Raw genomic sequence first — 10,437 nt, forward strand, 5'->3', positions numbered from 1 at the left:
TGTTTGTTTACTCAAGGTTGTTGGCTCTATAATCTGCCATTTTTTCCTGCGTGTATATTGGAAAAGAATTCACATGTCTTTGACCCAGTTGAATATTGTTTGGGTATGTAGGAGGTGTCTTTCCTTTATTTATCCTACTGGTTACAAGAATTTTAGTCCCGAATAAATTCCAAGCAAACAAATTACATTCAAAGAAAAAAAAAAAAATGATAAATCAATTCAAGCTCACAACTCTGTAAACAAATCTATGAAATGGTTTCAAGCCATTTAATATATATATATATATATTTTCTTTACTTTGTTTTTGCCTTCCGGTTAGTAACACTATGCTGAAAAAACTCAATAAAAGCTTTGCCAAGAATACCTGGCTGTGTATAAGAATCCGTATAGCATCAAGAACACCATTTGTATCCAAGTGTGTATACTGACTTTCCAGTTCCAATGCAGTCCACCGACTGCCTTGCCCGCGCATCATGTCAATGATTTAAGCAATGGCGAATGTGACAGTCTCTTCTTCTTTGGGACGCCATGTCGTTTTCTGGGCACACAACAGGCCTTCCTTGTCCTTGGAGTAGGTCATCAGAATGTCCCAGTGTAGAGACTTGAATACTTTCTCAAGTTCAGTGATGGTCTCAGCTGTGTCCCGGACTATTATTTTTCCTTCTGGTCTCAATATTCGATCTGCCTCTGCTACCAAAGCTAAGAAATTGCACCTGGTGGATGTAAACAGCAGTTAGAATCAGAGTACAATGTTGTGTATATAATAAACCAATGAATGGGATAAACGCACTTCTTTTTTATCATAGAAAACAGATGATCTGCATGGAGGAGATCGTAGGTTCTTGGGTACGTGCTGAATGATTCACACCAATCGTGGTAAATGCCAAACAGACCACGCTCGTATATTATTGGCAGTGTATCGGGATCATCTATTGATACAATGTTCAGAACCCACAAGTTTAGTTCTCTCAGAGCAGCAGCAAAACTGCAAATTCAGAGCCATTGATCAGTACATAGTGAAAACAAAATATACCATATTTTTGAAACTTTCGTGCAACATATTGGATGAACATCCAGCAAAACATAAACGCCATTTTCCCCATACGAAATTACAAAACATTCAAAAACATCCCTATAAAACGATTTTCTAAACATGTCAAAAAAGTAAAACGTACAGAACACCAAAAAGAAAGAAAAGAAAAGAAATCCTCTGTTAGATGATAAATTTGAGCTTTTTGCCTTTGGCGGGATGTTTTCTATAATTTCATAACACATAATGTCACAGGGCTAATTTGCAATTTAACCTTTCTTACCCTCCATAAACAGCTCGCATGTCCATGACATTCCGCACAGTGGACCAATTTATTCCCAGTTCATCCATATATGACTTGCTCACTACACGCTTCCAATGTTTGTTATCAGCCGCAAAATCTTCTGGTGCCGGTTTTCCATAGGCTCCAACTTGGGAACTCAACAACCAGTAAGGTACTTTGTCCACCCGGGCAGGCCACTGCTCTGGCCATTGAGTCCCACGCTCAGTAGCAGAAATAGGCATTTTGTGCAGGCATGCTTGTAAAGCTACATTCCTAAATCCACACACACATATATATATATATATATCCAGATAAAAGTCACAAAGTAGTTTATAGAGTTTGTGATCAATATTGAAACCTATTCTTAGACCAGGCAAGAGAAAGAAAAGCATACCAGGCAGCATTCGGATCATCAGAATTAGGACACAGTGGAGGATCATTCCGGGGTCTTTGTTCATAGCAATTGTTTGAGGTGGGTTTTTTATATATGGCAATGCCTACACCATTGACTGAGTCATTGGTAATCGAAACAACTTCCCAGCACATTGTTTTTGTCAGTGTGTCCATGGCTGTTAATATAAGCAGGAAACAAACACATTAGAGCCCAGAAACTATAAAGTGTAAAGAATATAACAATAAATTACTATTCACCAAATCCCACCCCCCCCCCCCCCAAACCCAAGCATATATAATTAACCACCTATTTTTCATTTTGTACATTATACTAAAAATCAATTTTAATTTCAAAACATTGCATCAACAACTATTTATATCACATATTATTCAAATCCCAAATCCAAAATCCAAAACCCCCAAACAAATGTACCTTCCCAAATCTCGACATCTTGAGGAAGTTTCTGATATATGGGAGTTGCCGACCAAATGAAGAAGCCGCCGGGCCTTAATAAACGGTTAAGCTCTAAAAGTAGTTTGCCACCTAAAACAACAACAATCATGAGCATGCAATGAAAATTGAATCGATTAATAGAAATCACATCATAATCAAAAGTTGTTAATTGAATAGTTCACAAATCACTAATACCTTCAATATGCCAAGGCACCCGACAACGAGCGCAATGAACAATATCAAAAACTCTACCGGGATAAGGAAGTCTCTTTGTACCCATGACAGCAGATATAGCTGGAATTCCTCTTTCAAGTGCAAATTGGACTTGAGCTTCATGTTCATCTTTCGGTGCTAATGACATAGTCAGTACATCTCTGTCAAAGAGAAAGCCCCCAAAGCTAGCAACCCCACAACCAACATCCAAAACAACTCGAGATCGGTTCCCCCATGCGATTTGAGGCACGGACTATACGAAAATGAAAGCCGACAATTTAATTCTCTAGCTGGAAACTCGGCTTCATGACTCAAGTCTAAAACGTTGTTTGATAACCTCTAGCAAAGAGGAGTAGCATAAAAAGGAATTTTTACACCATAGCCACAATCTAAAACAATATTCCCTATATATATAGTATAGTTTGACACTTATGATATAGTCAATGAAGTAAGATCAATAGCATCACATTTACCTGTTGAATAACATCAATGTAATGAAGAGCACCATTCTTAAATTGTGTGCCACCACCAGGGAAGATAAGATACTCGCCGCTAACTTTAACCCAATTTTGGTGTCCTTTAACTTTTGCTAGCTTAGTGTGGGGAACATTACTGTACCAAATCTGTTGAACAAGGTAGGTGCCCAAGAAAAAGGTCATAAAACAGATAATTTGATGACAAAGGAAAGTCGTAAACAAGGTGGCGTACCTTTTCTCGGCTTGTCGGCCATTTCATTGGTCGTCGATAACCATCAGGCAGTGGAACAAGGCAAGTTGGAGGATTGACTGGGCAGTGCCTCTCCCTATGCTCATAGTGCTTGGTAGAAGGAAGTTTATGTATCACTGCCCAGTTGTCAAGACAGGGAATGTAATCCGGTCCAGCACTAGTGTTGCAAAGCTTCCAACTAAAACCCTTTTGTTTCTCTAACTCGGAAGACTTTTGGGATTCATTTTCTTCCTCAGACTCTTTTGCTTGAGTCTTGAATGCTCCATTTTGAGTTGTGGGTTCATTCAAAAGTTCTGTTTGAGCTCCAGAAGGAAATACTTCACTGGAATTGTCCTTTGTCTTAGAGGAATCGAGATCTGATTCTCCATCTTTCTTTGTTTTGTCTTTATCACCTAAACTTTCATTAGATTTTTCCTCACTTCGATCAGGGTTCTTTTCATTGGTTTCTCCAGGTTCGGAGTCATTTGCAGCCTCAGATTCTCCATTCTTCTCCTCCCCCTTTGCTTCATCTTTTTTTTCATCCTCAGACTTCTCGGAAGGTTTGTCCTCTGACTTTTCTGAATCTTCAGTCTTATCATTGTTTCCCTCCTGATTCGAGTCCATATCAGTGTCCCCTTTGGTGGCATCCTCTGGTAAATCACCTTGGTTATCCTCAAACTGCTTCTTGTTTCCATCATCAGCTCCATCACTGCTCTCATTACTACTAAGATCATTGCTCTTCTCAACTTGTTCTGGAACCTCATTTTTGTTCTCCTGCACAATATCTGGATTCTGACCCGGGACAAAAGACGACGATGTCATCATCCAAATTCCTACTATGCAAAGGGCTAGAAACACCACAATGCTCACAGTCCAACAATAGCCCAACGATGTTTTCCTACCATTAACTCTAGAATATTTTCCCAATGCCATGATCTCAACTGTGTCTTGTCCCTTGGCGACTGCTTAGTATTACACCTACAACATAAATAACATTTTTCGATCAGATCCACACCCGGATTATTTCATTGTAGCAAAGGTCCGCATCTTTGCAGCAGCAGCAGACACCAACAAACTGAACATTCAAATTGTTAGGTCTGATTATAATTATGCTAGTAGCTAGACATAATTTTAAAAAAATAAAAAATAAAAAATGAAGGGTAAATAAGGCCTCCTTAATGATTGTAACTTCAATTATCATATTTTATCTGTTGAGTATAAAATCAGTAAAAACTCTTATACCAACATGACCAAATTCATGATAAATGAAAACATAAAATAGATTTAGCCAGACATGAAGAAACAGAGATTCCATTAAGTTTACTTCTGTTTTTCTGCACTATTTATATATCTCTTAAATTCAAGACCTAATTACCTGTTCAACACCTCTTAGATCATCACATCATACGTATCTTTTCTATTCAATTTTTTATTATTAACAAAACAGCCCAGGACTACAAAATATTTGAAAAATATATCTGAGCAAGCAGGGAATTACTACTGGCAATAATACTCATGTATATTAATAGAATCACCGGCAATGAAGGTACATCCACACACACACACACATATATATGCATATTTATAGAATTACGGGAATTATCACTCATCTAAGATACCACAAAAAATCTCTCGTTGTCCCCCAGATTGGTGCAGATAAACAAATCACAGCAAAAGCAGAACGAACTCAAAATCCTAGATCTACCATATATACCACAGAATCAATACAAGAACACCACAGCCTTTACCACGCCAACTTACAAGCACGAAAACAGAGCAAAAGAAAAACCCACAACTCAAATCGCAATACGAATGCAGGAATCTAACCAAGCATTACAAGCTTAGCCAAAAAAAAAAAGGAACAGATCAGCTTTTTCATCGATCCATCATAGATTGACAGGATTTGGAGATTATGAAACAAAGCACAAACTCGATTCAGAAAAACCATAAATTTTTAACCTGCGCCCAAGTGCCTACGGATCAGTCCCCCTTGCAACAAATTTCCCTCAAACACAAAGATGACCCAGAATTCCAAAACGACTCGCAATTCTTTCTTGAGCTACTTAAACTGCCATTTGTTGTAGAAGGGGACAAATCTCGGCGAACTCATTCAGCCATTTAAAAAATTTTGAGGGATGGATGATCAGTAGTGTTGACAGAGGACATTCTCAGTGGAGATATTTGACCTCTATCAATATTTATTAATATTCTAAATATATCATTAATTTAATTTAAAGGTGGGACCTTTGAATTTAGCTGTATGAAAAGAGACTGGTGTCGGTCAAGTAGGAGTGAGAAGTTTAGAAGATCTGGAGCAGGAGCAGCCCAGCTCAGCTCAGGCGAGCCCAACCCAGCGAAGCCGGATTCAATACCAGTCGACCCGGCTTTATTAGACATGTATCGGCTGAGGTTGGAATGACTAGCGGTGTAGGGACGAGTAGGGATGGCAATGGGGAATCTAGTTGGATCCAAGATTCGATAATAATAAATAAATAAATTTAATATAATTTATATTGTTAAAAATTATTCTTTTATATATATATATATATACTTGTTACATTATTAATATATTATTCGGATCTGAATTCGGGTCCGAATCAAATCCATCGTTAAATTCGAGATCCAATCCGAATCCGACAATTGTACATAATATTCGACTCATACCCCACTCGATACTCAAATAATTGGATATAAATAGGTCGGATTTGGATCAGATCTCGAGTTATCCGAACCCATTGTTATCCGTAAAGACTAGTAGAAAATAAATTATTAGACTTCTCAAATGAGTGGCTAAAAATTTGAATTCGAACTCGAGCTTGCAAGAAAAAATATATTCAACTCATACCCGACTCGATACTCAAATAACTGGATATAAATAGATCGATTTGGATCAGATCTCAAGTCTATCCGAACCCATTATCATCCCTAGAGACTAGTAGAAAATAAATTATTAGACTTATCAAATAAGAGGCTAAAAATTTTAATTCGAACTCGTGCTTGCAAGAAAAAAATATAATTACACACCTTTAGAACTTTGTTAGAAATTTGGGAAAACACTATACTTGGGGGCATCCTCTGATTTTAAACAACACCACAACTCAATACAAAATAATTGGATTGGATAAAGGATTTCAACTCGATTATGTATATGAGTTGACACGAACCCGACACGATAATAAACGGGTCGGATTAGTGTTGAGGCTCTCAACTCGAATTCGACACGATAACCCGAGTATAATGTATTAATATTAGTTAATATATTTATTATATATGTAAATTAATTATAATTTAAATATTAGTATACATATTAATTTAAACTATATTTAATTTTAAATAATTCAACATAATTTATTAAACACGACAACATGAAAAAAAAATAATTGAATTTGAATCAAAGATTTAGACTTCCGATACGATAATAAACGGATCAACACGAACCCGACACGATAATAAACGAGTCGGGTTAGGGTTGAATTATTTAACCTGTTTAAAATCTTCAACTCGACACGAATCGATCCATTGTCAGCTCTAATGTATGCATAGAACTCGATTTATACATACGCACAAGTATGTATATACACCCGTTGTGTGTAGGGGGATAAAGCCCAACATTCGGAACAAATGATTCAATGGACGATACTTGGGGCTTTGGAATTTAAATTTGAAAGTTAAAAAAAAAAAAAAATTCTTCCAAAATTAAAAATAAAACTCATTATATAAAGTATCTCATTATAATTCTCTCTCTTTCTCTTTCTTTTCTCCCTCTCTCCTTTTTTTTTTTTCTTTTTTTTAAGGGAGTATTGGATAAAAATTCAACGGTGATTTTTAAGAAATATATTCAATTTTGACCACTATGGAAAAGTAATTAGTTGGGAAAAAAGTATATTATTCATTGAAATTATTAAGACGTCACACTTAGGAGTAGTAATCGGTGCACTATGTTGCATTTAATTAGGTGTTCTTGTAATTGAAGAGTGAAGATTTATGATAAAGGAAACTTGCTCAACCCCTATGTTATTAAGAAGGTGGTGCGAGTGAGGGTTTGTCATTTGGGTACCAGACAGTGAATCTCCGTTCGATTTAGGGTTGGATATCGATGTCGCACATCTGGGCGGGAGAAGGCGCCTGCAACTTCTCTCTGGCATAAACCGTCACTGGAAGATGAGGGATTGTTTGATGCCGGCGCTGGATTGGTCCAAAAAATTGGCGATATCTGGTTCGAACTTGGGTATTACTCAGACTCTGACGATGATCGCAATTCTGAGCATACCTCGTCCCTATTCCGGCTGTCTCGACAAATACATCCTTGTCGTGGACGTTGGTGAGATCTAAACAAACTTTTACTTGCATTCCATTCATTGTGATGTCGGGTGGCTAATGAGTATATTGCAATTCATGCCATATTTAGTAACTGTGGCTTGAAAATGCATTTATATCACGTTTTGGTGGATGTTACTGATTTAGCTGGTTGAAAATGGTTTACTGTGCACCATAATTTGTTTTCATCGAACTTTGGGTGCTATACCATTTTGTCTCGCCTAAAAATTTCCGATGTTATTGTTGGCTTCAAAATGGCATCCACGATTACATATACTCATATAAATTGTTTTCACTCGACAACTCAAGTTGTAATCAATGAATTTGAGTTAACAGTTTGAAAACAAATATTTCGTATACAAAAATATATTTCATAAAAATGTTTACACTTTAAACCTGTTACTAAGTATTCTCACAGGTTTAGACAAGCATAAACACTTACAAAAAGACTTTCTTACATCAATTCATAGTACTAATAACCTAGATCGGGGTATTCGCAATTTCCGTCCCTATATTTAACTGTCTTTTCAATTTGTGTCCCTATAACATCAATTTCATAAAAAATGTCCCTTTTTTTTGCTAATCTGCGCAAAATCTAGTCTAAACGGTAATTAGAAGAATATTAAGAGTAATTGAAGAACGCCGTTGACGGAGTAGGCACGTGCCACCCACGTGACCGTGCATTAGATCGAACCGGTTCTCATTAGACCCGGTTCTACACCGAACCGGTTCGGTTCAATCCTGAATCTGTTCGAACCCGGTTCGGTTCGAACCGCTCCATATCTTCTCCAGACCGATCTCATTCCCCCATTTCTTAGTCCAGTCACGAGAAGCCCTAGGTCCTTCGAGCATCGCCATCCCATTTTCCCACCGATACTCCACCCATATTTACAATTGCAAAACCCTAATTCCCATCAATCATTGCCATCCCTAGTCGAGCTGGATTGAAGGTGGAGTTAGTTCAGGAGTTCGTTTGTTCAATTCCGTCGTGGAGGCGTAGATTCCAGTGTGTGGTTGACAATGGCGCATAGAAGCAAGCAAGCTCTTGATTTCACCCCCAATTACAGTAAGTTGAAAGCCCTTAATTTGAAATATGCTTATGGTTTACGTATTGTAATTTTTTCAGTCTGTGTTAGGATTGTGGTTAATTTATTTGATGCCATCTATGAAAGGCTTTAATTTCAATAAAATGAGGTGAAAAAAAAAGAGATTATATTGTGCTAGAAATTGAATTATGTCCAGTAAATAACATTGTGGTTACGTGTTGATTTATGTTCTTTTGTTCTACTAGTTTGAATGAATATACTACTTATGTTAAACACTTAGCATTACTGAAATGTAGGGGCGATGTTCAATGAAGATTCCTCTGCTACTTTGAAAATTTATTTTGGTGGGGTGATAAGGCATAAGCCTCGTAGGGAATATTTAAGGGGAGAACATGATTATTTTGATTTTGTTGATATGGATAAATTAAGTGTGTTGGAAATGTGGGGATATGCAGAGGAATTAGGATATAAAGAAGCGAATAGTGTTAGATTTTGGTTGAAGTACGGTAACAACTTCGATAGACAATGCAAGTGTTTGGAAAGTGATAAGGTTATATTGTGGATGACAAAACATATTCCGGATAATTATGAACTCGAAATCTACTTAGAACATCTAGATATCGGGCTTAGCCAAGATCCTCAATCCAATCTAATTAGTGGAATAGAAGATTTAGGTGGTGAAGTTCCTCGGGCTAGTGATTGCGTAGAAGCTGAAATGGAAGAAAATGATTCTGATTTTGATGACTCAGATAATGAAGTTGAGTTAGAGAGTGGGGTACTCGGGGTTGAAATTGAAGGTAGGATGAAAGAAAAATCTATTATGGATGATTCCATAGTTGCTAAAGATGTTTTGAACACTTTACAAAAAGAGGATGGTGAGACAGATGTCATGGGCAGTGATAGTAAGTTAAATAGTGAGATGGAAAGTGATGGAAGTGAAAAGAAGGGGACAAACCAGTGTGAAATATATAATTCAAACACTGGTGGTGAAAATTCAGAGCTTAAATTGGGGTTGTTGTTTAAGTCGAGGGCTGAGGCTAAGTTTGCCATTGAAAGCCATTGTTTTAGGAGGGGGATGAGTGTGAAATTTCCAAAGATTGACAAGAGTAGGTTGAGAGCCAAATGCAAGAAACAGGGGTGTGGGTGGTTCGTGCTCGTGTCCAAGGTGCAGGGTGATGAAACATGGCAGTTGCGTAGCATGAATGAAGTTCATAGCAAATGTGGATGGACTTATGACAACACAAGTATTAAGTCTCCCTGGATTGGAAAGACATTTATGAAAAAACTGAAGGAGAATCCGAAGTTGGATCTTGGTGGTTTTAGGGATGAAATATGTAGAACATTGAGGTGTAAGGTCTCGATGTCGAAGGCATATAGAGCTAGGAGGAAAGCTTTAGACTTGTTGCACGGGTCTAATGTGGAGCAGTATGGCTTGTTGTGGGATTACTGTAATGAGATTAAGAGATGTAATCCAGACACTTCTCTGTCTTTGAAACTTGTAGATGATGAAAAGTCTGGATTACAACGGTTTCAAAGGATATATGTTTGTCTTTTTGCATGCAAGAGAGGCTTCCTTGAAGGCTGTAGGCCAGTGGTAGGTGTGGATGGCTGTTGGCTTAAGGATAGCTTTGGAGGGCAGTTGTTAAGTGCTGTGGGTATTGATGCGAACAACAATATTTTTCCTATACCATACGCTGTGGTTGAGGTTGAGAACAAAGATAGTTGGCTGTAGTTCTTAGAGTGGTTAAAGAGGGATTTGGATATTGAAGATGGACATAATTGGATGTTCATGAGTGATAAGCAGAAGGGACTGATTCTTGCTTTTAAATCCATTCTGCCCCAGGCTGAGAATCGGTTTTGTGTGAGACATTTACATACAAACATGAAGCGTGATGGGTATACAGGCATTGCAGTGAAGAGACTGTTATGGGCAGCAGCTAAAGCTACCACCATTCCGGAGTTTAAACGAATGATGGAGGAAATGAAAAAGGCTTCT

General features: G+C 37.6%; 1 protein-coding gene across 1 annotated transcript; it reads right to left on the reverse strand.

The window, feature by feature from the left end:
* Positions 1–212: 212 nt before the first annotated feature.
* On the reverse strand, positions 213–5,254 carry LOC127242120 (probable methyltransferase PMT26). Its single transcript, XM_051261516.1, has 9 exons — positions 5,038–5,254; positions 3,082–4,056; positions 2,847–2,996; positions 2,356–2,626; positions 2,140–2,250; positions 1,708–1,882; positions 1,314–1,586; positions 791–985; positions 213–713 (listed from the first exon to the last, which is right to left on the reverse strand). Exons 2-9 carry the CDS (start codon positions 4,009–4,011, stop codon positions 485–487), a joined length of 2,334 nt encoding a protein of 777 aa, XP_051117473.1. The 5' UTR covers positions 4,012–4,056; positions 5,038–5,254; the 3' UTR covers positions 213–484.
* Between the last annotated feature and the right edge of the window lie 5,183 nt (positions 5,255–10,437).

The sequence above is a fragment of the Andrographis paniculata genome, unplaced genomic scaffold (genome assembly GCF_009805555.1).
Source record: "Andrographis paniculata isolate CXL003 unplaced genomic scaffold, ASM980555v1 Contig86END, whole genome shotgun sequence".
In the NCBI taxonomy this organism is placed as follows: Eukaryota; Viridiplantae; Streptophyta; class Magnoliopsida; order Lamiales; family Acanthaceae; genus Andrographis; species Andrographis paniculata.

Bases quoted from the DNA above. Each gene is read 5' to 3' on its own strand.
- LOC127242120 (XM_051261516.1), bottom strand. From the start codon at position 4,011: ATGGCATTGGGAAAATATTCTAGAGTTAATGGTAGGAAAACATCGTTG. The intron at 2,997-3,081 runs GTACGCCACCTT...CTTGTTCAACAG, and splicing joins GGCCGACAAGCCGAGAAAAG to ATTTGGTACAGTAATGTTCC. The intron at 714-790 runs GTGCGTTTATCC...TACATCCACCAG, and splicing joins TTTTCTATGATAAAAAAGAA to GTGCAATTTCTTAGCTTTGG.